Source organism: Daktulosphaira vitifoliae, unplaced genomic scaffold, assembly GCF_025091365.1.
Source record: "Daktulosphaira vitifoliae isolate Bord-2020 unplaced genomic scaffold, ASM2509136v1 Scaffold_3, whole genome shotgun sequence".
In the NCBI taxonomy this organism is placed as follows: Eukaryota; Metazoa; Arthropoda; class Insecta; order Hemiptera; family Phylloxeridae; genus Daktulosphaira; species Daktulosphaira vitifoliae.
In genome coordinates, this window is record NW_026099574.1 from 16,853,702 (window position 1) to 16,880,643 (window position 26,942).

The 26,942-nt window shown below is 24.9% G+C and overlaps 5 protein-coding genes across 7 annotated transcripts in view; 1 reads left to right on the top strand and 4 right to left on the bottom strand.

Annotated features, from left to right (window-relative positions):
• The window catches only part of LOC126900282 (histone acetyltransferase KAT8), an 8,136-nt gene extending 2,883 nt beyond the window's left edge, over positions 1–5,253 (bottom strand). Inside the window, exon 1 of the mRNA XM_050675888.1 lies at positions 4,755–5,253. Within this exon, the coding sequence (XP_050531845.1) occupies positions 4,755–4,947 (193 nt within the window). The 5' untranslated portion in view covers positions 4,948–5,253. The remainder of the gene's footprint in view (positions 1–4,754) is intronic.
• Positions 5,254–6,480: 1,227 nt separating this feature from the next.
• Positions 6,481–9,669, bottom strand: LOC126901173 (WD repeat domain phosphoinositide-interacting protein 4-like). Of its 2 annotated transcripts, XM_050677473.1 has the most exons (8): positions 9,254–9,669; positions 9,091–9,165; positions 8,828–9,011; positions 8,582–8,762; positions 8,309–8,517; positions 8,190–8,210; positions 7,404–7,624; positions 6,481–6,976 (listed from the first exon to the last, which is right to left on the bottom strand). In XM_050677473.1, the coding sequence occupies exons 1-8, from the start codon at positions 9,297–9,299 to the stop codon at positions 6,867–6,869; spliced, it is 1,047 nt and encodes a 348-aa protein (XP_050533430.1). In that variant the 5' UTR covers positions 9,300–9,669; the 3' UTR covers positions 6,481–6,866. The 2 variants fall into 2 exon arrangements, with proteins under 2 accessions (XP_050533430.1, XP_050533431.1); XM_050677474.1 differs by lacking the exon at positions 8,190–8,210 and having other exon boundaries at positions 9,254–9,626.
• Positions 9,670–12,145: 2,476 nt separating this feature from the next.
• LOC126900459 (ubiquitin fusion degradation protein 1 homolog) lies at positions 12,146–15,874 on the bottom strand. Its single transcript, XM_050676174.1, has 5 exons — positions 15,732–15,874; positions 15,508–15,622; positions 15,296–15,450; positions 13,174–13,734; positions 12,146–12,768 (listed from the first exon to the last, which is right to left on the bottom strand). The coding sequence occupies exons 1-5, from the start codon at positions 15,732–15,734 to the stop codon at positions 12,700–12,702; spliced, it is 903 nt and encodes a 300-aa protein (XP_050532131.1). The 5' UTR covers positions 15,735–15,874; the 3' UTR covers positions 12,146–12,699.
• A 122-nt stretch (positions 15,875–15,996) lies between these two features.
• LOC126900458 (uncharacterized) lies at positions 15,997–21,638 on the top strand. Its single transcript, XM_050676173.1, has 17 exons — positions 15,997–16,258; positions 16,340–16,543; positions 16,770–16,952; positions 17,016–17,237; positions 17,298–17,709; positions 17,770–17,929; positions 18,092–18,213; positions 18,277–18,422; positions 18,866–19,039; positions 19,125–19,325; positions 19,433–19,720; positions 20,150–20,289; positions 20,364–20,611; positions 20,671–20,833; positions 20,911–21,154; positions 21,211–21,446; positions 21,523–21,638. The coding sequence occupies exons 1-17, from the start codon at positions 16,142–16,144 to the stop codon at positions 21,623–21,625; spliced, it is 3,363 nt and encodes a 1,120-aa protein (XP_050532130.1). The 5' UTR covers positions 15,997–16,141; the 3' UTR covers positions 21,626–21,638.
• A 1,589-nt stretch (positions 21,639–23,227) lies between these two features.
• LOC126900187 (GTP:AMP phosphotransferase AK3, mitochondrial) lies at positions 23,228–26,710 on the bottom strand. 2 transcript variants are annotated; one of them, XM_050675694.1, is made up of 4 exons: positions 26,670–26,710; positions 24,090–24,263; positions 23,816–24,027; positions 23,228–23,749 (listed from the first exon to the last, which is right to left on the bottom strand). In XM_050675694.1, the coding sequence occupies exons 1-4, from the start codon at positions 26,693–26,695 to the stop codon at positions 23,457–23,459; spliced, it is 705 nt and encodes a 234-aa protein (XP_050531651.1). In that variant the 5' UTR covers positions 26,696–26,710; the 3' UTR covers positions 23,228–23,456. The 2 variants fall into 2 exon arrangements, with proteins under 2 accessions (XP_050531651.1, XP_050531652.1); XM_050675695.1 differs by lacking the exon at positions 26,670–26,710 and adding an exon at positions 24,430–24,557.
• Between the last annotated feature and the right edge of the window lie 232 nt (positions 26,711–26,942).

A 26,942-nucleotide genomic window follows, 5' to 3' on the forward strand; every position in this document is an offset into this window, starting at 1 on the left:
AAAAAAAAAAAAAAAAAATGATGTTTTATTTTTTTATTAGTTTTATTTCGTACCACCTTAATTTTACTTAATTAGAATTACTAGTATTAATTTATATAAAAAAAAAACTTTTTAAAGTATAAATTCTACAACCGGTACATATTTTACAAAAATGTATTAAGTATAAAATAATAGTGTTTAACTACACCCTCGAAAAAAATTGGTATTTATAATATAAATACCAATTTTTTATTTAGCCTTCATATTATGAAGGCTAATTTTGACTAATTTATATTCGATTACTTGTTATGTTTCATAACATCAATAATTAATCTCGATTTTTTATTATTCAATTGAATTATAATTTCATTAAAAATTAATTGTCATCATTTATTAATGACACAATTAATTTGTCGCTATGAACAAAAACTAACAATGGCAATGCAAAAATCGAGAATTTTGTTTTTATACTAAAATAACACATAAAATAAAATACATAAGTTGTTAGTAATGTCAGAAAAATCGAAAAAATTAAACCGGTTTCATCGTGTTGCGAATTTCAGTTCTTTAACAAGTTAAGGAAATTAAAAATCATTTCTCACTAGATAGTGTTACGAATTAAAAAACAATAATTATGTAAAATAATATAAAATACAGAATAGGTAATTTATGACCATTTAAAAATAAATATACTTATATTTAGTTTACTATATATAATATCAATATAGTGTCTCAGACCTTATTGACAATGCTTATAATTTTTGATACAATTATCATTTTGGTGAATTTTTTTTTAAATAATTATCCACTTCTTGAATTACGTTTAAAGCAAATTTTTTTATTAGTCTTCACTGATAAGAAAATATCAAAATAGCCTATATAACTTGTACACTAGTAAAAGCTGCACCACTTAAAGCTTAAATTTTCTTAATTAGATAATTTTAAAGGAAATAAACTAGTTTAGTATGTATGTTGCCATTTAAAACAATTAAATCGATATCCCTATAAGACATAATAGATGGGTCTAAAAATTATTTTACAACAAATAAATAAAAGTACACGTGTAGCTAATAAAATAAAAATTTCAAAAAACTTATTATTTTAAGAGAAATTGAGTGGATATGGTAAAAAAGAATCACCTTATGTATCAATATTATTTCACTGTTGGTATTGATTATCTTATCCGTTTTCATTTACAATAAATAATTTATGTATATAGTTAACTTTCAAAGTCTTAGCAATTATCAAGTGAACACGTATTTACGTATCTATTTATTCTATCGTATTTAGGGAGAGAATAAACGTCTAGAGAACTTCATAATTAGATAATCATATCCGTTTTGATACTTAAGTGAAATCTTTTATTATTGTAAATTCAATAATAATACGATCATTCATAGAAAATAAGATAGGGGCGGGGAAATATTGGAGACGTAAAATGCGGGCATGGGCAAACATTAAACCAATTTAATGTAATTACCAATTATGTTCGTTCTAAATCAAACATTACGGAAATATTCGATAAACTTAACTAGATCTTCTGCTGATCGAAAAATTTGTAATAATTATTATTCGTCAAATTCTGAATAGATGTACATATATTATTAATATGTAAAGAATGTAAAAATAATCCAATTATTTGAGCAATACAAAATTATGAAAAAACGAATTGAAATAATAGCCAACACTCCCTCCTTTAAAAAAAGACTCGCCTTTATCTTTTCAGTTTTCGTAATTAAATTATTACTAATATGAGTGTAATATTAACTGTATACACACGATAAACATATATTTTGTTGAGCTATCAGTTGGCTGTATTTTTATTTTATGACATACACATTTTAGTGAGTCACTTGATACACACTGCAATATAAAATTATTATCTACTTCAACAATACTTCACACTTCAATAGCATATAAAATAATTAAAAATAAATAACACTGTAACTGACAAGCAACAACATATTATTCGCTTCTTATAAGCTGTAAAACTTTATTCTTAAATTATCTACTTCTGGCAAAGATTGCATCACGAAAATTACAACAGCAATACTCATCTAGCTCACGGCAAAATAATTTATTAAAATCTTTTAATACAATTTAAGATCAATAAATGGTTCACGTTCATAAATAGTGAACATATATTATTCTAGAACATTGTGAAATTGAAAAAAAAAAATAATAATTTTCTTTTTCTGAGGAATCCACTAAGTTAAGATAATTGTATTATAATTAAGGCTACAGATTTTTTTTTTAAAGAGGACAAAAACGTGGATATTCAATGTATAAAGAAAATTTCAGTAACATTTCATTGTTATTTTTAACGTATAATTTCGTAATGAGAACCAGTAAAACAGAAAAAAATTACACAGCTATCAAGACACTTGTAGAAAATAACAATAAAAGTTCTTCTGAAAATAAAATAAAAACTATAAAATTTAAAGTAAATTTCACGAGAATAAATAGTAAAAGTCGATATTTAATTAATAATAAAAAAAAAAAAATTCTTCTCATTTCTTATTTTGTTTGTTGTAACTTAAAACTCAATTCAATAATAATTAACCGTTAGAACTTCTGATAAACAAAATAAAATGCGATGTTCGATATTCTGTGAGAGTTGCATGAATAATGTATTAAAATATGTTCATAGGTTTATGGATAAAAATAGTACTATTTTATTACACACCAAATAACAATTAATATCAATGATTTAGTACTATTACACACAAGTATATTTTTATTAAATATTTTTTTTTTTTTAAGGCATCGAAAACAAAATTTTTTAAACTAAAAACACCATCTACATTGAAGTTGTTTGAAAATTACTAGATTTAAACTCTTAGCGAAATTTGAATATTATCTAATGGAATTATATAATCAAACTTGTACTTGTAATTACTCATAACAAGAACATCAAATTCGGACAGTAATTTCTTTAAAATTGATGGAAACATAATTTCAAAAACGTAGTTATTCCTTCAAAAAGTAAAAAATCAATTTTTTTCCAGATTGCATCTCAAAAAAATATAAACTTATCAAAATAGATATTTTATAATTTTTCAAAAAAAAAAAAATTAATGACAAATATATTAGAACAGTTTTAGGTCCACCTTTAGATTAATACATTTGCTTTCTAATAGTTCTTACGTCAACATATAAATGACAGTTATTATGAAAATTACAATGAATAAAAAAAACCCTGAAGACAAATTAATATATTTTTACAATGCTCTACTATTATCAGTCATCATTCTTATCAAGTTTATTTCTTGAACGCTAACTATATGTCATAAAAATCCGTTCATTAATTCAACCAATAAACTAATGAATATAATTTTATAAGCTTTGATAAATTTCTGAGATAAATTAAATCGTAATAATAATCCGGCAACTATTTGATATGATGTAACGAGTTGTAATTATTCGAATTTATTTCGCTAATTTTTATAGACAATCAAAAAGTCAAGTGGAAAAATATTTTTAAAAAATATTACGAGTTCTAAATTTTCATTTTTTAATTTTATATTTCTTCAGATATAAAATTATGTTTATTACAATACATTTAACAATGACTTTATTTATGATACCATTTTTTCTGTTCGCAACATTGCTTTTGTATATTGTCAACAACCTATTTCAGTTGGCTCAGTAAAAAAAAAAAAATGCTATAGAATTCTACCATATTTATTTATTGTTTTCTAACATTCATAGTCGAACACTCGTCAACAAATTAGAATAGACAATACACGAAGAAAGTTTTGGAATAGAATGAATAAATGAACATTTTTTTTTAATCACAGAGGTAAAAATACAATTTTATTCCAACACGCAAAGTCGTCTGCAGTTGAATACTAACTTGGGTATTCAAAAAAATATTTTGATTGCAAGTTGCTCAAATTATATAATACTAGCCAATCGTGTAAAACGTTCTCGGTTGCGTATTTAAACTTAAAATTAATTGGACACGTCAAGTTACTAGTGTCATTATTTAACAAACTTCATTAGGGAAAATGACGTATCAGGCAATTTTACTTGACTTTTTTATTTTAATAAATTTATTCGTTTATGTGTATTGCGATTTTTTTCGTTGTGCAAAACACAAGTATATAAACTAAAAAAATGATTGTTATGTTTTTTAAATTCACTTAAAAGTAGTTTAACTCGTTATCTTTATCGCTACAGTGTCCAATCAATAATAATACTAATGACCAAGAATTAGTGGGGTAGCATTGATGATAACACTAATTTAATGGGAGTAAAACGACAGGGAGCCTTATTTATGATATGACCGACGAGAACGCTTGGCGCCTATGCTGAATTTTTATTAACACGTCTAGGTTAATGAATAAAAAACAATGGCACGTCGGAAAGAGCATTGGCCATGTTCCGGTAGCCAGAAAGGGTTAACGGAGAAAAGCCAAGTGAAAAACAAGTTTTGATTAAGAGAAAACGCGCATGGGAAACAAATATCACGACTATAAATTATATATTGTCATCATGCAAATAGCAAAATATGCAAAATTCAATGTTTGTGTAAAATCACATGTTGCGCCGCTATTGCACAACATTTCATCACTTCTCCAATGAACAGTGTCTACTAGCTTTAACGACTCAACCTCTATCCCCCCGTCCACTCGCCACTCTGACAACACAGACAACAGTCGGCGGGACGCGCCACACGCACGCACGCACGCACCGAAATCACGTTGCTGCGGGCACCGGCCGGGCGGCAACGAGCCATAATACTGTAGAACAAAGAATAGAGGTGTACTCACGCCATGTGTCGTCGTACCGGCGAACCAAATAGTGTTCGCCAACGTCCAAAGGCCCATCTTCGGATGATTCTGAATCCTCAGCTTTTTCATTCTCCGAAGAACCGTTTGCTGTTTTCGGATCGTCCGGGCTATTGGCGTTCCGCGGTGGGTCCACCTCCATGGTCACGGATGTCGCGCTGTGGTGCACCACCATTGTACCGTTTCGTCCGGATTTTTTACGAATTTTAATATCGAGAAAACCGCACAGCGGTACCAATTTTGACAGAATAAATATACGGCAAACCGTCTACTGCGCAATAAGCGGCCGCTTTATGTACGAATATTGTACGTATACCGGCGATACCGCGTGAAAAAAACCGGGCGGCCCCAATAACAACACTCACTAGTCGATTGCGCACAACGGCAGCAGCGCACGTCAGTTATGGAAGACGACGGCAGCGGTTTTTGTTTTGTATACTGTTGTGTTGGTACTCCACACCATGTCCCTCTCACAGTTCACACATCCTCTACCATACGATTTCGATCAGGATTAGAGCGCGAACTATCGACAGTGGCGCCGCCCAGACGACCTTGCACTAAACTCATAGAATACAAAAACATTTATCATGGAATAAAAACATAGCAGTCTGACTGTCAAACTTTGACAGTTCAGTTTTGGCACAGTTATCTATCAGGTCGACGGTCGCCGCTGTACTCTCAATGCTTTACTCGCGTTGAAGTTTAACGTGAACTGAAAGCGGTTGTGCCCCGACAGCATCACGTGAATGATGGAATAACATTTTGCAATCATTTTAAAATTATTTATAAAGTTAGAAAAAAAATCTGTTGAGAATACGATTTCAATGAAAAAATGTGTACATATAATGATTTTCTAAATTATACTTAATATTTTCCCATGGTTTAGTTTTCATTTTAAAAGTATTTTTATAAAAGATTTATTTCTATCAATAATATTAAGAGAATTAATATTTGAAATCTTATTCAATACTTAAAATATTAAGTATTTAATATTATTAAATATTAAATTAATATTATTTAATATTTTCACTAGATTTTAAAACGATTGTTTTATAAGTTATTTTTTACTTAATATTGTTCTCGAATTGTTACGTAATTATAAGTCCTATTTTTTTTATAAAATTTCTTTAATGTGTTAAACATATATAATACATTTATTATACCTCTATAAAGTAAAAGATAGTATTATCTCATCACTAAATACAATAAACAGCATTTATTCCTTGTTACTTAATAAATAATATTAATTAATAGTTTTATCGACCTCAAAAAATGAACTGTAACATTTAAAAAATTATTAACAAAAAAGTTAGTCACTATAATAGATAATAATTCTTGGCATGTATATTTGTTAAACTTTGTGAATGATATACTTAGTTATATAATGTAAAATAAATTTACATCTTGAATTTAATAATTTTTTTAATGACTCCAACATTATATAGTATTTTCCTTTTTTCATTTGTGAGTATCTGGTAAAATGTTTTAAATAAATTAAAATTCAAACAATTAATGATCTGATCAATTTTTTCATAAATATCCTTTATAATGCATACATAATTAACTAGTTAATTGCACTCCATTAATAGCTTGTTACAATTACATTTACTATTAACACTTTAGTTACATACAAATGTAGTTTCAACAATAACACTCAGTACACCAAATTTAGTAGATAACCATTATAGGCTGCATTTTTTCCACAAAGTACACAGAAATATATGAATTATAATTGACTTAAAAATTGCACAGTACAATTATGATGTTTTTATAATATAAAATTTGTACATTAACAATTGAAAAACATTAGTATAAAAAATTAGATAAATAACAATAAATATCTTAAAATAAATTTATCACAATATTGGAAATATGTAGTATTGTATTAAAATATACTACCTCAATAAAAGAAGACAATATTGAAAAACAACTAATTATTTTCTTAATTTGACAAAAGTTGATCTACATTATACAAAAAAATATAATAATTAAACTGAAAATTAATTAAAGTTTCATTAATACCTAAATGTAAAATTTCCACTTTAATTATTAAGGTCACATATTAAAACTAAGTGAAATAGAAACAAATAACATTTATATGTCTTCATCTGTACAATCATCCAAAAATATGTTATATGCTTTACGTCTGCATGAGCCATCTTTCAAAAATGTGTACTTATGAAAAGTTCCATCTAGACAGGCGGCTATAAATATAATATATTGATTTTAATAATTAAAACATAGGAATGATGTATTCTTATTACTACAATGTTGGAAATTCACCATATATAGTATCAAAATATTTAGTATAATGCCAGTGAAGCAACCAAAGGGATTGGTTAAGACCCCTCATGGAGTAAAAACATACTAGTGGGGTTAATGGATAGAAAATTTTTTATTTGTTTGTTTAATCAAAAAATTTAATTATCCTTAATTTTTGATTCAAGAAAACAATATAAACTATTTTTGAATCAGAGTTCTACTTCACAAATATAAATGAAAAATTATTTATTTGATAGAAAATATAAACAGTAGTAGAAGTATGAAATTCACAAAGTTATATCATTCTAATATATACTTCATTTAAGTTAACTGAACATTACTTGAATGAGATTTTTTTATTTCACTTACCTATAACAGTATTAGAAGACAAAAATGCACATATACAAGCCATTTCAGGAGGTACAGTGAAATTAGTTAGAGCCCACTGTGACTCGACATAAGAACTAAAAAAACTTAAAGTTGATAGACTAGATTTTCGATTAAGATCAGAGTCTTTTAATGCAAATATGTGTACAGTTCCTTTGTCACTAGAGCAACATAAAAACTCTGAATCTGGACTAAAATTGATACTGAAAAAACAATAAACTAGTACTGTAATGAGTTAAATGTTTATTAAATTACTTCCAAAAAATCAACATATATATAAAGTAATTAATTTAAATTATAGAAAATCTTTATAGTTTATTTAGATGAAGAATATATTGTACCTCATTTCACAGTACTACAAAAATTTTGATGCCATTACACAAAACTATAAAGTTCTCTCTAATACAAGATTTTAGTTTCTAATTTGAAAGAATGTTAAATTTTAAAAATAGTAGACTTTAAATTAATTAAAATTAAATGATTATATGCAGTCTGTTTATTAATGTTATTTTAAATGTGTAATTTCTTTTACAAGACGAAAAAAACATATTTTAAATTTTATTATTATAACTATTAAATTAAACTTTTGCTGATAAAATTATGTTTATCATAACAAGTTATGTGTAAGGATAAACTCTAGACGCTATATTACCAGATGTATTTTTATCACAAAATATATTAACATTAGTTTTGATGCAAACATATTGGTTACTAATTAAGATTTCATTAAACATTTTATATAAAATAAAAAAAAGAAATAATCAATACCTCATCAGCTTTGCATCGAAACTAAAAACATAATTCATAAAAATTAATTTTTGTAACTATATTAAAAGAGTTGAAGTTGTTAATAAATAAATGTTTAATAAGTTATAATATCATCTTACCAATATAAGGTAGCTGGATCAGATCCACGTCTTAACTCTGCAACTTTGGTTTTTCGTATACTATCCCAAATCCTTATTAATGTACCTTTTGAACTTGCACTAGCTACAAGAGTTCCTTGTTGATTCACAGCCAAACATGTAATTTCTCCTTGATGAGCATTTAAAGTAATAGGTGAACTAGAACTACTTGATTCTAGATTGGAGATATCCTTTAAAAAGTAATAATAGATATTATTTTAAACAATTGCACACGGGTCAGATTATTAAAATTACTAAAAGTTGTATGCTTCCAATTTTATGTCCCGGAAATACAAGAATTTGTTTTTCAGATGTTTCTAGAGGACTCACTTCACAAAGACCCATAGGATTTGGACGAGTTTCAATAGTTATGATATGTTTTGTAGGAACAGGAAAGGTGAATACACTTATCTGATTAATACTTGCAATTACAATCCTAAAAAAAATTATTTGAAATAATATAATAGATCTTAAATTTACTTTATAAGATTTGAAACAAACTTGTCTCTTCTCATTCGTACTGCTTTGACAGCTGATGGACATAAGAATTCCATAACAAACTTTTTAGTGACGTCATCATAGATTAAAACTGTATTATGGGAATACTTAGGATATCGACCACCCGCTACAACAGCAAACAAATTTGTCCTATACAACATCTCACACATTGAGAGACCTCCAAATTCTAATTGAAAAATAAAAAATAAATGAACATTAATTTTAGAATAACATAACTAATAAAATATAATTCTATAAATAGTTACCATATTTTTCTTTTTGTACCAAAGGCTCGACATTGTAGATCCTTAGTCCAGTTTCCGTGCAACAAGAAAAACAACCTAAAACAATAACGTGGTTTCACAATTTCATACAATAGTTGCAATTTTTCAGGTCTAAACTATGAGAAAAAAAGAATTATACACTCACCTTGATCCTGGTTAAACCTTAAATTAATTACTCCTTTTTTGTGCATGGTGAATATTGCTTTCTGCGAAGTTTACATTAAAAATGACGATATTTTCATCATCCTACTTAGCATTAGCGTATGACGGAGTACGTCGAAGTAATGCATTTGTTTTCAATACGATTTTTTTTATTATTATTATTATATGGTGTGCTCGTTAGTCAATGCCGTTATCTTAATGAAAACAAAGAAAATAGGTATATTCATTACTGTGTCAAATTACACATTTCAATGATAACAAATATAATCAATCAATCACGTTTTCATATTTCCTTGTCAAGCACGCCATCTACCGTTAACTTTACCTTAATTTGCAAAAATGACGTCTTAAAAATATAACATGATCAGAACAAAGAAAACCTTTGAAAAATTTAAATGGTAACACCTGAAATGACTCACGTTATTTTTATGATTTGTAAATATTATCATAATTAAAATTTACATAAATTTTCTAGTCACAATTTTATATTAAAGCAGAACGTAGTTATATTTACCAATTACCTGGATCCAATATTCTTGTTAACTTATTAACACCTTGAAACTAATGTAATTTGTTACCATTTATTATTTTATATTTTGGATGCCATAAAATGTTGAATATATATATATATATATAGACAAGTATAAATAGGAAATTCGAGGAGACTTAACTTCCAATATTTAATGGAATAAAGAATATTATATAATGAAAAAAGGAAATTAAATTTAGTTCTCCCTAAAATGTTTTGTTTATGATTATATAAATGCCTCATATAGACGCATAAAAAGATAAAATTTATATATTTAATAATCTTACTGATCTAAATGTATACATTTTTATTATGACGTATATCTTGAAGAGCTTGAGTCCTGGAGTATTTTTTTTTTATAGGTATGCAAGGTTGCATCTAAGAATTATGCCGCCCTAGGTACGTACACTCAATAACCCCCACATGCAGCCCTGTAAATATGTCATTAAATCTGAATCTTAATTTAAGACTTTATACATTTTTAAGCCAAATATTCTAATTTTTCAAATTAAACAAAAAAATCATATTTTGGAGTTTGGTATGCCATACTGAAATTGAGTGACAAGTTGTCATTATTATTAAGTGTAATTAAACATATTTTGCGCAGTTAAAAAACGACGTAACCTTGCATATTTCGTTTAACAAATTTTAAGGTTCAATAAATTTCTTTTATATCCTTTTTTCTTAGATATTTTGTAAAATGTTTTTTTAATGTTAGTAATATTTCAATGAGTATAAATAAGGTGACATATAGACACTCAATTTCCCTTAAGATAATGATTTCTTTGGATTTCTTTTTTTTTTTTGGTATTTGATAGTCTTATAGGAGTGTAGCTTCGATGCGAAGCTGAGAAGGTATTAATTTTACTATGATGTGTTTTTTTTATTTACTTTTTTTTTTTTTTTTTTTGTTTTTTACTACTTTTTTCACCTTTCACCAAACCNTTTTTTTTTTTTTTTTTGTGTCTATTACTACTTTTTTCAGCTTTCACCGAACCAAATTCTTTCAACAATACGTCAAAAGATCACAAATCGTATCTAGTCGAAGACATTACCATCAAAAATTGAAAAAATTTCCCTCGTTCCCCGTAAATGGGGGAAATCTCCAAAAAAATTACAAATTTAAAAATCGCTAATTTTCGATATTTTTTCACTTTTTTTTCTTAAAACTGCCATAACTTTTTCAAAATTGAACAAATCAATATAATTTTTTTTAATAGATGCATAATGTCCTTACCTATCATTTGATATATTTTTTATATAAATTTGACCCTTTACTTGCCCACAGAGGGGATTCAAAATGACTTTTTCACAAAAAATTAACTTTTGAAAGTGTTCCGGAAATACTGACACATTTATATATACCTTAAATTAAAGGTTATGTAATATACTTTATTATGGAAAAAAAAAATTTGAACTTTATTTTGTTTTCATGGTGAAAACAGTCATCAAAGTTAATAAAAAAAAATACGATTTTTGTAAAAAAATTTCTTTTCATATTTTTAACTATATAACGCTATAACTATTTGAATAATGTATGGATTATTATATATTTTTTAAGATAAGTACTATTTATATTTATATATTATTATTAATACATATATATTTATTCATATATTACACTTATAAATCATAAAACTTGTAATCAGAATATTAATAATGAAATAGGAGATCCTTTAGCTTTTGGAATAATCCATTAATTTTTTTAAATTAAACACTATCTACAGATTTGCTTCAATACTTTTTTTATGATAGTGATTTTAATCACTGTCAGATATCATCTATGCTGGACCCAACTATGCCACGATCCTACTATGCCGCCACCCCAATTTGCTGGGTTTTTATTTTTTTTAATTTATTTTTGTTGATGGCAATATACTTATAAAAATTCCTCATAGAATAGATCATAAATAATATCACTAGATCACAAATTTTACTGTTGTAATCTCATGATAGTATGTGTTTTCAATATTGCAGTTATAAATTATCTTATTTAAGTGAAGAATACAGAAAAAAAATTATAAATTCAAATACTTTTAATGAAAAAACAGAAAAAGATACTTAAAAATTAAAACATTTTTTATTAAATGGCTAGATACGAAGTAAGAATAGGTATGTGGAATGTTTGAATTAACATTAACTGGAAGTAGAAGTAGAGAATTAGTAGAAGTATTGAAGAGGAGAAAAGTTAACATTTGTTGTGCGTAGGAAACTAAGTGGAAGGGAAAGAAAGCAAGGAAAATAGGAGAGAGTTATAAAATAACATACTCAGGTAAAACTAATACAAAGAATGATATAGGGATAATAATGAACGAGGAGATGAAAAGTAAAGTAATAGATAAGTACTATTTATATTTATATTTTATTAATATATATTTATTTATTCATATATAGTGATTTTAATCACTGTCAGATATTATCTATACTATTTGTTTTTGTTAATTACTGATAGTCCCATCATTAAAATTATAAAACATTATTCATATGAGTATAAACATGAAATTTAACATAAAACACAGTCTTATAGTGTAAGTAATAAGTTGGAACTTAGCCCTTTTTGTGGTTGTATTTATTGAGAATTACATATAAAAAAAAACAATTACTCTATTAAAATTGGGTAGGTAGTAAATATTAAATTTATTGATTGATATTGAAAATATATGTACAATATATGTTACCATATTCTAAAATTGTGCACTTAATTAGACACTCTCAGTAATGTATATTAGTAAACTGTATTTTTATTTAAAACAACTTTAAATTTTATTGATAAATAATCCAATTACAATTAGTACATAAATTCTATGCTTTCAATATTTACACAAATTATAATATACAAAATATAGGTCTTAATGTAAAGAAGTTTAAGAACATTTTTAGATCACATAATTAGTTTTCTTTCACTTTTTAGTTTTTGTCTTCAAAACAGATCCTGAACCTCCAAATGGTTTAAACCTACTTTCGTCATTCTAAAAAGTATAAAAATTACAATGTATTAAATTTACAACCCTTAAAAAATCTTAACATTATTTGTACAATGGTATGTAGGATATGTATTGAATTTACCCACAACACTTCATAATTAAAATATCTATAATTATTTACTTTTCTATTAGAGAGGGTAGTCAAACTTTTCATATATTTAACCCCTCCATGAAAAAATACTGAAGAATCTACTGATTTTATAATTTTTGAATACAAAACCATTAAATTTATAATTTTTTTTTAACAAAGAAGTTTAAGAGTCTTTAACAAATTTTAATTATAGTTTAAATCTTCTAAATATTAACAATGAAACTATAATTAAAAAGTAACCCTGTTAAAACACATATATTACAATTAATACTAATTTATAATATAATGTATAATATTACCTCTTTTTCATTAGTAACGGAACGAATATTTCTTAAAAATTGTATTGTCCCAATAGTAAAATCATAATCTGGAATACCTCTTTGATATGCAACTCTATTCACTTGATTGGTTTGATCATCACTACTTTCCTTTTTCTTTTTTCCATCTAATCTATTGCCTGTACCCTTAAATGCTATAAAACCTTCTGGTTCTGGCATTAAATCTGCTGGATCTACCATCATTTCTTCAGTATCCGCTTTTTTTGGATTTTCAGGTTCTTGATAACCTACTGGAGCAGCAAATTCAACATTCATATCACATTCAATAATACTAACAGCATTTCCAGGTTTGGTTTCTAAGACACACATTTCATAGATTTTTTGATTGTATTTAATAGCAATAACATCACCAGTTGTAAGACAAGCAAAATTTCTTAGACAATTTTCAAGAACTGCTTTAGGGTTGGTTATATCAAGAAATTCTGAATTTTGTGGTTGAAATTTAGAAAATGTTGCTACTTCTAAAGATACACTTTCTACTTGTACCATGTCTCCTTCATCAAGTAGTAAATTTTTCATCATCTAAATAAATTAATAACAAAAATATAATAATGTATTTAATTATATGGTATAGTTTTTAATTTTATAATAAGTATCTAAACCTATTACAAAATTATTAAAATAATAATTATCAAAAAAATTATTTTTTAATAAGTTTGAATCAAAACAGCAGTGTATTTTTTCTCTTTATTAGTAAGTAAGAAGCTAATTATTGTTTTCTCTACTACATTATTTACATAAGAATAAAGAAAAAATGTTAATTAAAGTAATGCATACAGATTAGTCAAGTCTTCCTATTGACCTTAAATAAAGTAATGAGCAAAAAAGTCAACCTGAATATTTTTCTTTCAATATGAAATCCTGGCTAAATACACCACTGATTTGTTGATAAATTTTTCATGAGTAAAAGAAAAAAATGATTTTCAATTATATTAAAATTAATTTTTAATTAAAAAAAATTAAATTATCATAATTAAAAAAATATATATTTTTTATTACATAAATGATTAGTGCTATGATTTATATTCATTAGTAAAATTTGTTTGAACCAATTTGAAGTTTGTGCAACTTTATTATAGGATTATATAGTAGCATAGAAATATTTTTCTTTTTGTAGAGAATAACATCTTCCATTCCACCCAAAACGTAAACTTTGGTAAAAATCACATTATTAAGTTTTCAAGTCAATTAATAAAAATTTGTACTAGCTTATGGTATGTTCAGCATGGTCGTATTTAAGATCTCAGTGTAGGGTAACTAAATAAATTTTGGTGCACCCAAATTTTTCTAGAATCTCTCTTAATTTATATTGATTATCAAAAAACATTTTTTTAATTCATCACAGGTTAACCTCTTTTACCAATTTTTATTGAAATATATATGATAATTTTAAAATAAAAGTGACGAACATAAAATAATATGTACCAATATTAGAAAAAAAATTTTTTTTTTGATGTTAATATTATTTGTAAGTTTTGCAATTTAATATTGATTAATTTAATCAAATTAATATTATTAAAATAATTAAATTAAATATTGTCCCTCTGATCACCTCTTATATATGTCCTTATTGTTCAAAATAACAGCAAAATTTTTAAATGCATATAACTACTAGACCTACTAATGACAATATCCAAACAATGAGATTTTTAAATTAAAATATTCAATATCTCTTTGGTCATACTATTTGTAATTATAATATTATCTGATACTGTTTATTGCCTATCTATATAGATTGTTAAAGTATAAAAATTTACTAATATTAATGTGACTAATAATGAAATATAACAAATAGATAAGGTAAGTTTTTTCAATTATCTATTTTGGTTAAACAAATGTATAATATATAAATATACCATAGCTAAATTTTAAATTAATAAAATATACAAAGAAATTATTGTATGTTAGTAGAGTATGTTCAGTTTTATAACACTCATAATAAACTGAAAAAATAAAGATATATGGTACAGTCATTTATGTAGAAATATATTTAATTTAAGATAAGTGCAAATTATAATTCACCTCTAATAATAATATTCATGTAATTATGTTTCAAAAATGATTTAAAAATTGTTTAACTCACCCAATATGGTATATAAACTTTTTCTTCATCAGCAATAAATTCTAGTACACCACAATGAGTAATTCGGCTATTTTTCTTATTAGTTAGTTTAAACAACATAGGGTAGTTAATATTAAGTCGAGTTAATGTATCCAGAGCAGATGGTGGCATAATAACTAAAAATAAATTAATCTTATTAGAAAAAATTATAAGTTATTTTAAATAAATTTTACTTTTTCCACCACGTTCAACATCTTCACGCTCACTGCCAGGAAGCATAGAAACAGACCAACATCTATAGGTTACATTAAATGGCCGTAAAATATCATTAAACAAACTTAAGGAAAACTGTAAACATTATTTTACATAGACGATCAATAAATTGTTAAAACATTAGTATTATATAATTACGATTTTTATACTTAATAAAATAAAATATTAATTAGATAACACATACCATACTGTAGGAGCTGTTAAAAGTTTAATATTATTAATTGTAATTATAATTTTAAAATTATTAATTAGTGAACTACACTATTTATACAATTTACAATATTCTCATTTGTAGAGTCATTTTACTAATTGTAGATAACATTTGATAAAAATTTATTGTTATTAACTTCATATATATTGCGATATTTGCTTGTGGTACTACAGATATATGAAATTATTTTTTTATTTAGAAGTGGTGTTACTAACATCAGTGCTGATAAACAAACGATTATCACGTGTATTCATCGTACCATTATTCTAGCCATGTTGAATTTTAAAAAATTACCACATGTAGTCAATTGTTTTTTTTAATATTGTAAATCTAAGTTATTTTGTTTTAAAATGAGATTATTTTAAACGTTTTATATTATAACAATGGCCAGCAAATCTGTTTTAGATCTGTTTGAAAAGGTCATTAAAGCTCCACAAAATGGGAAACCAAAATTATGTATGCAACTAGTAAAGCATTTACAACTGCTGAGCGTTAATGAGGTAGTTATTGTTTTTATCATGTATATATAAAGAATTCTTTAATTTAAGTCTTGTACTTACATTTTCAATTGTGATTTATAGTTGGACGAGCATCAACAAAAAGAGGTATTCTATGTACTTACTAGGTTGGTACGAGGATTAGGGTCTCCAAAAACTCAAGTCAGAACTGTTTATTATTCTATATTAGTTGTAATAATCAATTATCTATCAGATAAAGAGTGGTTCAAATTTGAAAATTTTAAAGATATTGTAGATAAAGAATTATCCAAGTATGATTCAAAAGCAGTAAGTAGATATTATCAACCCTATTTAAAATATAATTGTATTATTAAAATTTTTTCTCGTAGTATATAATATATTAATATTATTCCAATATTTATAATTAAATTTCATAATATATAAAGTAATTTTTATATTGAACTATTGTAAAATTTCTTAGAAAAATTGTATGCTTATAGATAGAACTTTAATTTTTATTTTAAGTTTTTTTAATACTATTCTCTGTACTCAGGAAGAAGGAGATGTTTTATCTGGGAAAGTTCTTTGTTATGGTGCAACTATACGTAGTGGTTTATTTGGTTCAAGTTCAACAGAAACTCAAAAATTTATTGTTACTGAACTTTTAAATAATACAAAAACTAGATCATATTTACCTTTATTAACTTATAAGTTTTTAATTGAGGGAATTGATTCTGTAAGTAATTCTGAATTTTACCTTTTCAAATGTAAAATTTACTATTTCAATTTTATATGTTAGTCTAACAATGTTATGTTTGCTGAGATAATATGGCCATTATTAAAAAAGTATATCGGATTACCACTAGTAAAGCAAAACTTAGATTTGTTGTATTGTATTTTACAAGTACACAAACAGTATCCTTCATTAATTAATGGTACATTTATTCCGAGAGTTTTTGATACAGCTACAGAACTACTGTGTAATGATTCGATGAATGACATTGCAAAAATATTAATAACAGTTAGTATTAAATTATATAGATGTTTCTAATAACACTTATTTAATTAATTGTTTATTTAGAGTGTTTCAAGCATGGATGTTCTTGAACATCCAATTTATGATTCTTTTGCAAATGCATTAACATCCAATGACAATAGTGATTCACTTCTAAAATCTTTTTGGTCAGTACTCCAGCCACATTTTACAGGTTCTCATAATCGCTACCAAGAAATGGCAGCTATGAAATTGTTTACTAATTTTATTAAAAGTTGTTCTTTAACAAGTTTATTACCATTATTGTCTGATTGGTTTTTGGATATGTTAATAAAATCATTTTCTCGATCTAATGCTGATGCTCTTATACTATATGCACGAAAAAGTATAACTGCTGTTATAGAAAGAATTAGTTCTTCAAATGTAGCAGAAATTGCTTACAAAACTTTATTGAAATTCATAATGCCTCCTGGAGATATGATGATTGAAAAAATTACAAGTATTTATACAAAACCATAAAATTATTTTAATTTAGTATTTAAATATTACATTTTTTCAGATATTAAAATTGTACAGAATTGTTTATTGAACATGAATGAAGAATACATAAAACTCTTGGCTAATCAGTGTCAGTTAGTTATTCTTATGAAAGGAAATAATGGTAAAGCTCATTTTTGGAAAGTTCAAGACCGAGGGTATGCTGCTCAACTTCTTTCTAGGTACATATTTTTATAATTATTTATTAAAATAATGATATGGTTTTAATTTAAAAGTAATCTAAAATTTAAATTAGTTTCAAATTTGAAATGTTTTTTTTAAAATATATATTTGATTTTAAACAATTTTTCTTAAAGCAAAATAATACATTTTTATTTTTGTAGATTGTTGGGACTTCAAAATTGTTCAGATATTTCATGGAAAATTGAGCAAATGAAGTTCATGTTAGAAAATGCATTTTTCACTAGTGCTAATGATAAAAATTATATAAGTCATGAGTTGTCTGGTAATTTTTAAAATTTTTAAACTTTACTAACTATGCACAATAATTAATTTTTCTATTTTTTAGTCATTATAAGAGACTCATTTTTAAAAGCACTTAGTCACAAACAACCAAATTTGAATTCTCTTAGAATTACTTTATCTACTCTTGTGCAATATGCTGATGAGCTCTTAAAATCAAATCATACCTTAAGACCAAAAACTTCCAAAGAGGTAAGTCAACTCTTTTAGTCATAATTTAAATATAAGTTAAATTTTAAGAAATAAATTATAACTATGAGTTACTTTCATAACAAATATTGTTAGATTAATTAATATACAAGGGGTGCTTCAAAAGAAAAAAACAGGTCAATTGTTACAAACAATGAGAAGAATAGAAATTCTTTTCCTTCCTGAACACTATAGTAGCTGGCATGCAAGTTACTTCATTTTTTTTTTTTTTTGTAATTGGTATATTAGACTTTGTTGGATAAAATAAGCATAATAATACTTCTTAAAGATTTATTATGTAGTATAAAGAGATAATTTCTCAAACATTAGTTCAAAAAACTATTTTAAATACCTAGCTAAGATATTTCACAAATAAAAAGTAAAAATTTAAGTTGGGTTTTTAAATTACATATCTAAATACATTAAAAGTATTATTATCTTTCTAGGATTTGTCTGTCTGGAAACTTGTATTAAAAACTACTAAAGAAATAGAAAAAAAATTGAAAAAATGTGAAAGCAAGTCTAAAGAAGAGTCAATTCTGTTTGTTTTTCACACTATGTTTTTACAAATGGGATTATATCTTTTTGTTGAACCTGTAATTGCTAAAGATACTTTAGAGGTTAGTAAATTTATATATAATTCTATTTCAAACTTAAAATAATATTTTTTGTTATTTATAGATTTAAATTTTATTTTATTTTTAGGAATTAAAAAGTTGTTATGAACATCATAAAACCGAAAAAAGTGATGAAACTGAAGATGAACCTCACTGGGTTGAGGTTGTTGTAGAGTTAATGTTATCATTGTTAGCTAAAGAATCATACTTGTTACGACAACTTATAACTAGAATTTTTTCACATTTGTGTTCAGAATTAACCCCACAAGCTAGTCATCAAATTTTACAAGTATTTAATTTAGATACTTTAAATATGTATATTTGCAAAATTATTAACTTTTATATTAGAATATTTAAATAAATAATTCATTAATATTAAAATAAATTGACATATAGGTGTTAAATCCAGAGTATGATACAGTTACTAATTCAATGAATGAAAATAGTGATGACGAAACAGAATCTGAATCTGACGAAGAAAATAATGAAAATGATGAAGAAAAAGAAGAAGAAAATTATGTTAAAGTCAATGGAAATAAAATAAATGGACATTGTGAAGATGATGATGAGAGTGACTGCTCTGAAATTGAAGAAGAATTAAGTGATGAAGATCAAGATAATACTGAACAATTAAAATTAGCATTACACAAAGCAATGATGTCTGCTAATCAGCATTCAGATGATGTAAGTAATAGAACAAAAAATTGAACTTAAATACCTTAAAAATTCATTTTTTAATATTTTTTTATAAATAAACATAATATATGTTATGTTTTTGACATGGAAAGAAAAGCCAATAATTATAATGTAAGTAACAAATGTTTCAAATTGTACAGTACAATTATATCAATTACAGTGGTTTATTTAGAAATTGTGTATAGAGATCTAAATATATTTTAGAAAATAGTGTATGAGAGATTTACTCCTCCACTACCAATATATGATTTTATATCCATAAGGGGTTTAGACCCTTCTCATAATTCCACAACTGCTTAATAATACATACATTTTCATGCTGATATACATATAATGTGGTGTAACTCTAGTGGATGCAATATTTTTAGTTATTAATATTAGTAGTAATTATTTTATATATTATTATAATTATTAAAGGAATCTGTTGATATTGATGATATGACTGAAGAGGAAGGTAAGATGATGGATGATTTATTATCTGAAGCTTTTAAAAATTTTAAAAAGAATTCTAGCAAAAACCCTAAACACATTAAAGAAAAGATGAACTTCAGACTTAGGTAATCATATTAATGAATTATATTATAATTTCAAATAAAAAATTTGTAATTTCATGTTTTTTTTCTTATTGTAGAGTCTTGGATTTGGTTGATATATACTTAGAAAATAGCCCATCTCTAAGTCTTGTAATAGACACTATCCCTACATTATTTGCTTTGTTAGAGTATTGTATAAAAGATGTTCAACAACGTCCACTTGAAACTAGAGTAAGATCTATTCTTAAAAAAATCAGCCAGTTAAAAAAAATTGATAACACGGAATCCGTTGATGAAGACATTATATCTACAGTATTGAAAGTTTTAATGGATAAAGGAGTTCGAAGTATGTGATTTTACTTAATATTTTTCATATTTAACTAAATAAAATTTTGTTGTTTTTAGCTACACCAGTGTTTTTGGATATCAGTGTTCATATAACACAATGTTGTACGTTTTTAGTAAAATCATATGTTTATATGTTATTAAAAAAGTCCATTAAAAAACAAAAATCCTCTAAAATAATTAGTATATTGGAAAGTTCATTAAATGATTTTTTTACTAAAAGGTATACAATTTTTTGCTAAATTCAGAAATTTAATAAAAAAAAAAAATTTAATATCAGTTTTATTTTTTATATTTTAGGGATTGTTTATTACCTGTGACATTGTTTCAGTCTTTGTTATCTAAAGTTTCATGGGATCGTAATATACATTTATTGGAATGCATTTTACCATTTGCGTTTAGTAATACAGTGAGATGGTTTAGACGTTCTCAAGCTGTATGCATTATAGTATCTTTCTATCATAATACTAGACATCTTGAACAACTTAAAAACAAAAGCAAATTGGACCAAATTGAAAGAAATTTGTCAGATAATATAATAAATGTAAAAGCTATTTCCTCTTTTTAAGTAACAATAATTAATATAAAACAATTTTTTAGTTTTTCACATCATTAGATGATAGTCAACCAGATATCTCTGGTCGTCAACGATACATAAATGAATTATTGAATATTTTATGTGTGATAAGTTCAAATAAGTTTTCAAATCATTGTTGTGATTGGGAACAACTTATGAATATTTTGGAAAACTCAAAGTACAGATATAATCAAGCTGGTCGAAAAATTTTGAATAAGCTGAAACAATCAGTTTTAAAAATTAATGATTTTAAATCAAAGTAAATAGATACATCATATTTATTTTATTTGTTAAATGTTAATTTAAAAAATTATTATTAATTTTCATATTTACAGGAATGAAAATGATAATTTGGAGACAACTATTAATAAAATACCTGTTAAAAGAAAATCATTACTTTTGTCAAACAAAAAAGTTAAAAAAATTAAAAATATTTAACTACTTTTATTTATTAATTGTATTATTTTATTTGCTTGAATCTCGAAACACCGCTATCAAAGATAATTAAAAACAATTTCATTTGAATAAAATTCATTTAAAAATTGAACATATATTTAATAATTATATCAGATATACAGAATCATTTTTGTATAACTAACTTAATTTATCACAATAAAAATAATTTTTAATTTTTTTGTTATCGTTAATTACATAATCTTGAATTATTAGCTATGTAATACTTTTTAAGTTCATCACTTGTAACTTGTAGTGGTGTTAACATTGTTTTTGCAAATGGCAACACATTTTAAATTAAATAAAATTGTTGAGTTTTATTTTCATAGAAAATTGCATTTTAATTAGGTAGCATTAACATTTATAAATACACCAACTGATACTACAGAAAGCATATCTGTCGATAAAGTCAAAATTGACAATAAATGTTATGTCTGTGAATAAAGACGAAATAAATATCAATTAGTTACCTATATTTCTAAACCCTTGTATATTTAAATGTATATTGACTTAAAAAAATTGAATATTTAAAGTTTTTATCTAATACACGGGTGAAGTTATGTTAAAAATTTAAATGGCATTTACTATTAAAATAAAACCTCAAACATTTTATTGACTTCAAATATGTTGTTATTTAAAAAATAAAGTTAACATCCTTTTAAGGCACAAGGGATGAAATTAAAAAGTTTAATATAGTTAATTAATAATTCAAGAATAATATGTAGCTAATGATAACTAAAAAATTTCAAAATTATTTTTATTCTGTGAATAATTGATTTGTTATGATAGAAAAATAACTCTGTAAATGATTATTTTACATATTTAGTTCAGATATGCTGATATAGTATAATTCCTGTTGGACAGAGAGAAAGAAAAAAATATATATATATTTGAGACAGTAAACCATTATTTATAAAAATTAGTCTGATTGTAAATTGTCTTTGTTTTAAAATGAGAACACATTTTAATTTTACTCCTTATTTTAGTATTTGTGTAAAAACTATACTTATCACGAAATTCTTTTTTTATACAGAATTTTAAATAACCTCAACTACTTTTAGAACAAATTCAACTAACAAACATACAAATAACTATGTTATAACCAATACGAAAAATATTTTGTTTATTAATTTTTAATATAAGATTAACTGGTATTTTTTAAATTCAGTTAAACTTTTAAAAGTAAACTTGAATTATTATAAAATTATCTTTAATTAGGTTTCCTCATCAAACCATACATCTGATTAAACCACTAACTTTTAATTATTTAATGTAATGTGCAATAAAAAAAAAAAGTAACTACTGCACTCTAGAACAAGAAGTAAGAAAAAATGCTATATAGAGAATTTTCAAGTTCTTTTTAAATATCTAAAAATTAAAATTTTACAAATAGGTTTGTTAGAAATTTTAATTTATATTTAAAAAAGCTATATTTAGTGATCAAGAACCTCGACAATTTTTGTTAAACCATTATTAACTGAAACTTAACTCTTTTAGATGCCTATATTTTAAATATTATACATATTTATTTACACAATTATCATTTTATTCACTTTAAAATTTCATTTTCGCAATAATATACCAAAATCTTTTGTAAATGTCTGTTTATTAATTTGTAAACATCTTTAATTTCATAATCTTAATGATATAAATAATTAGTTTATTTGAAAAAGATAAAACAGCTTTTTTTCAAATAATCTTTGGTACATAAACATAGTATGAAATTTTAGAGAAATCTCAATAAGATTACAATTTTTTATTAAGTCTATGCAAAAAAACCAAAATTCTTAAAAAATCTTGAAAATACCAAATTTTTTCAAGTAAGCTTTTCTTTGGGTTCAATTTTTGTTGCCAAGAATTTATAAATTTTGGGCCAAATCTCATTTGTTGTTTTACCAGAAAATTGAGTTAAAATATTTTTTTCAGCATAAAACTCTAAAATTGGTCCTGCCATTTCAGAATAAATTTCAAGACGTCTTTTTACAGATTCTGGTTTGTCATCTTCTCTTTGTACTAAAGGCTCACCAGTAATATCATCTCGCCCAGGAATTTTAGGTGCATTAAAGTCTGTATTATATACCCTTCCACTACTGGGATGTATCCATCTACCTATTAAAATATATTTAGGTATTTAAAACTATTGATAAAAATATATTTTTCTTACTAAGTTCCTACCTTTAACTCTATCAATTATAACATCAAAAGGCACATCTAGACTTATAACTACTTGAACAGGAGCTATTTTAAATAGATTCAATGTCTGCGGTTTTGTTCTAGGAAATCCATCCAACAACCAACTTCTATCAGCTAATGATAACAGATTAAGCTCATTACCAATAATTTTCAACATCAAGTCATCAGGTACAAGTTGTCCATTAACAACAAATCTAGGTTAATGAATATTTACTATGAAACAGTTCATCATTGATATAGTTTAAACACATCATACTTGTTAACTTCATTTCCAAGATCAGTTTTATCACGTATCATTTTTCTGAGTATGTCGCCACTTGATATATGCATCATATCAAAAGTTCGAACAATTCTTTCAGAAATCGTGCCTTTACCAGAACCAGGGGCACCCATGATTAGAGCTTGTAGTCTTTTAAGAACAGTCATATTACTAACAAATTGAAATTTTTAAATAATAAATGGTTTAAATAAAATATGTTAAATTATAAAAATTGTAGTACAATTCAAAAATTATAGATTATTGAAAATTTAAAGAAAAATCGAAACTTATAATAATTGACTAGTTTAAAGTTTAGTAAGTGCAGCTGTGTATTTACTATAGAGATCAGAAAATGATTGTAACAACACGTAACATTAATCGTTGATAACTGTTATCATGTTTTTAAGTGCGACTTGTTGATTGTAAAATAAATAAGATTTTAAAATAGAAAAAGGTCTTATTTGTTTTCAAATTACGATGTTAATTAATTAAATGATTATTATTTTAAGTTTAAAAAAATAAAAACCGTAGATTTTGATGAAATATAATTGGTAGAATATCATTATGAATATTTCGTAAGTGACCTTAAATCACAGCAAAAATATAATTTATTTTTAATAATGTAATTCTAAAAATAGATCATTTTCCTTCGCGATGACCTTAAATTCAACCTCTTAGATGATAATTTAAATAATGGTAATAATTTTTCATGAAAATTTTATTATACTGTATTTTTAAAAAAATTTATAATAAAAAAAATAAGTTTTACACCTATGTTTAACTTCTTTATTATAATATTAAATAAAATTAGAGTTCAGTATATATATATATGCCATAGGGATATAGACAGGAGGGGAAGATGAGATTGCAACTCCCCAAAATTTATGACAACCGATTTACTAAAAATTTTATTTTCAGATAGATTTTGAGCAAAACTAAAAAAAAAAATCAAAAAAATGTGTAGACTAATTATCCATAAAGTACACGAAATTTAATAATTTTCGAGTATTCGTTTGGTTTTGACATCTTTAATAATTTTTAGTCCAACAAATACTTTGCGTTACTTTTTTAAAAATAATTTTTAAAGTTTTGTACTACGTTAAAAACATATTTTTATTATTTGACCCTTTTGATTTAAAGTCTGTGATTCATTTTTACTAATGTAGAAAAATAAAAATTTTCACGGGCTGGAAAAAATCAAATTAAGTGAGTAATGGTCCTTACTATCTTCTACTTTACACCTATGCAAAGGTAAATTAAATTATGTATCAATATAAAACATTTATTACATATTATTAAGTTACACAATAGTCGAAAAATTTTAATGTGTTTTAGTAATAATTGCTTAATATTCATTTATTTGTTAGAATAAATGTTTCTGCATACTCAAAACTCGAATAAGACCAGTAGATAATTAATTATCTAATTTAATAGGAACAGTCCTAGATTTTCTAAGACCCATTGCAAAAACATTTTTATAATAATTTTTTTTTTTTAGAAAAAATCTGTTTGATTTTCATCTATGCTCGGGAGATCTTTATATGCACAAAGCTATAGGCAAGTGCATTGGTGATTTTACCAACCGCTAGACGTCGACAAAAGGCATCCAAGTAGCGTTACTACACCCAGAGAATAACCTCGATCTATATAATAAATTCATTGTTCAATTTGATAAATATATCATTACTATTGAATCAATGATATATTTATCAATATGATATTTTTTTTTCTTGTCTTGAACAATAATTATTTATAAGAATAGTTATTTTGTTCGTATTAATAAAACATTATCATAAACCCTTGATAAAATTTCTCTTTCAATTTTGATTAAGGTTTTTCTTTGGGTGTACCTTCTGTTAAATTTGACTGGTCGTTTTAGTTTATATTATTTATTCATATTTAACATCCTAAAAGCTTATTGCCTATTATTATTATTATTAAAGCTTATAAAGCACAATGTGTATTGACTGATTTAGGTAGGCTGAAAATTATGGTTTATATACATCTATTTAAAAGTTCATTTATAAATATAATTTTTGTTTGTAATACTTGAAGTTCACTAAGTTAAGTTGAATCGTACCTATTTAGTTTTGTCGTTGTTATAACAACGACAAAACTAAATAGGTACGATTTGTTTGGTAAAGTAATTTTAATTAAAATTACTTTTCTAAACAAATATAGCCACAACGTCTTGATTTCATATAAATCTCAAGTCACGACTTGAAATTTGTATTAAACATCAGTTGTTAAGCTCTAACTATAGTTACAGTAAACTATATATAGTTTACTGAATTTATTATCTCAACCAAAAGGGTTCTCTCATCCTAATTACTTGTAAAGTTTTAAGATTAAAAATGTATAATATGCTACAAATAATCAGATTAATTAGTTATAAGGTATATTTCAATAAAATTATTTCAAATACTTAATAATTATTATTTAAAATATTATAATGATTTAAATAAAAACAATGAAAGTTGATTTACTCGTTGACTTATGAAATTAAATTTTTTAGTACTATTATTAGAATTAAGTACCTACACAATTTTCGCCAGTAAGTTTTATTTAGGAAATTACCTTGACACATCAATTGTTATCTTCATTGTCAAGTTCACTTCGTAATAGTCCATTCGCCTGGCTCACGCTAACCAGATGTTCAAAAATTTCAAAGAATAATCAATCATTATTTTCCAAAATTCCTGAAATTATATTGCGATAACCTAAAAAAAAACCTTTAATAAACTGAAATCGATCAATTAAAAAATTGCAAGAGCAGTTAATTTGCTTTTTCACTTTTTGCACAACAGCAACCGAATAGGTCTGTCCTTCGCTAATAATAATATTGTAATT

Bases quoted from the DNA above. Each gene is read 5' to 3' on its own strand.
- LOC126901173 (XM_050677473.1), bottom strand. From the start codon at position 9,299: ATGCACAAAAAAGGAGTAATTAATTTAAGGTTTAACCAGGATCAAG. The intron at 9,012-9,090 runs GTAACTATTTAT...TTTTTCAATTAG, and splicing joins GGTACAAAAAGAAAAATATG to AATTTGGAGGTCTCTCAATG. The intron at 7,625-8,189 runs GTATTGATTATT...TTGTTTTTTCAG, and splicing joins TTCGATGCAAAGCTGATGAG to TATCAATTTTAGTCCAGATT.
- LOC126900459 (XM_050676174.1), bottom strand. The intron at 15,451-15,507 runs GTAAAATTTATT...ATTTATTTTTAG, and splicing joins TGTTGAACGTGGTGGAAAAA to TTATTATGCCACCATCTGCT. The intron at 13,735-15,295 runs GTGAGTTAAACA...TAATTTATTTAG, and splicing joins AAGTTTATATACCATATTGG to ATGATGAAAAATTTACTACT.
- LOC126900458 (XM_050676173.1), top strand. From the start codon at position 16,142: ATGGCCAGCAAATCTGTTTTAGATCTGTTTGAAAAGGTCATTAAAGCT. The intron at 16,259-16,339 runs GTAGTTATTGTT...TGTGATTTATAG, and splicing joins AACTGCTGAGCGTTAATGAG to TTGGACGAGCATCAACAAAA. The intron at 16,544-16,769 runs GTAAGTAGATAT...CTCTGTACTCAG, and splicing joins CCAAGTATGATTCAAAAGCA to GAAGAAGGAGATGTTTTATC.
- LOC126900187 (XM_050675694.1), bottom strand. From the start codon at position 26,695: ATGAAGATAACAATTGATGTGTCAAG. The intron at 24,264-26,669 runs GTAATTTCCTAA...TCAATTTGTTAG, and splicing joins ATAACAATTGATGTGTCAAG to TAATATGACTGTTCTTAAAA. The intron at 24,028-24,089 runs GTATGATGTGTT...TCATTAACCTAG, and splicing joins CTTGGAAATGAAGTTAACAA to ATTTGTTGTTAATGGACAAC.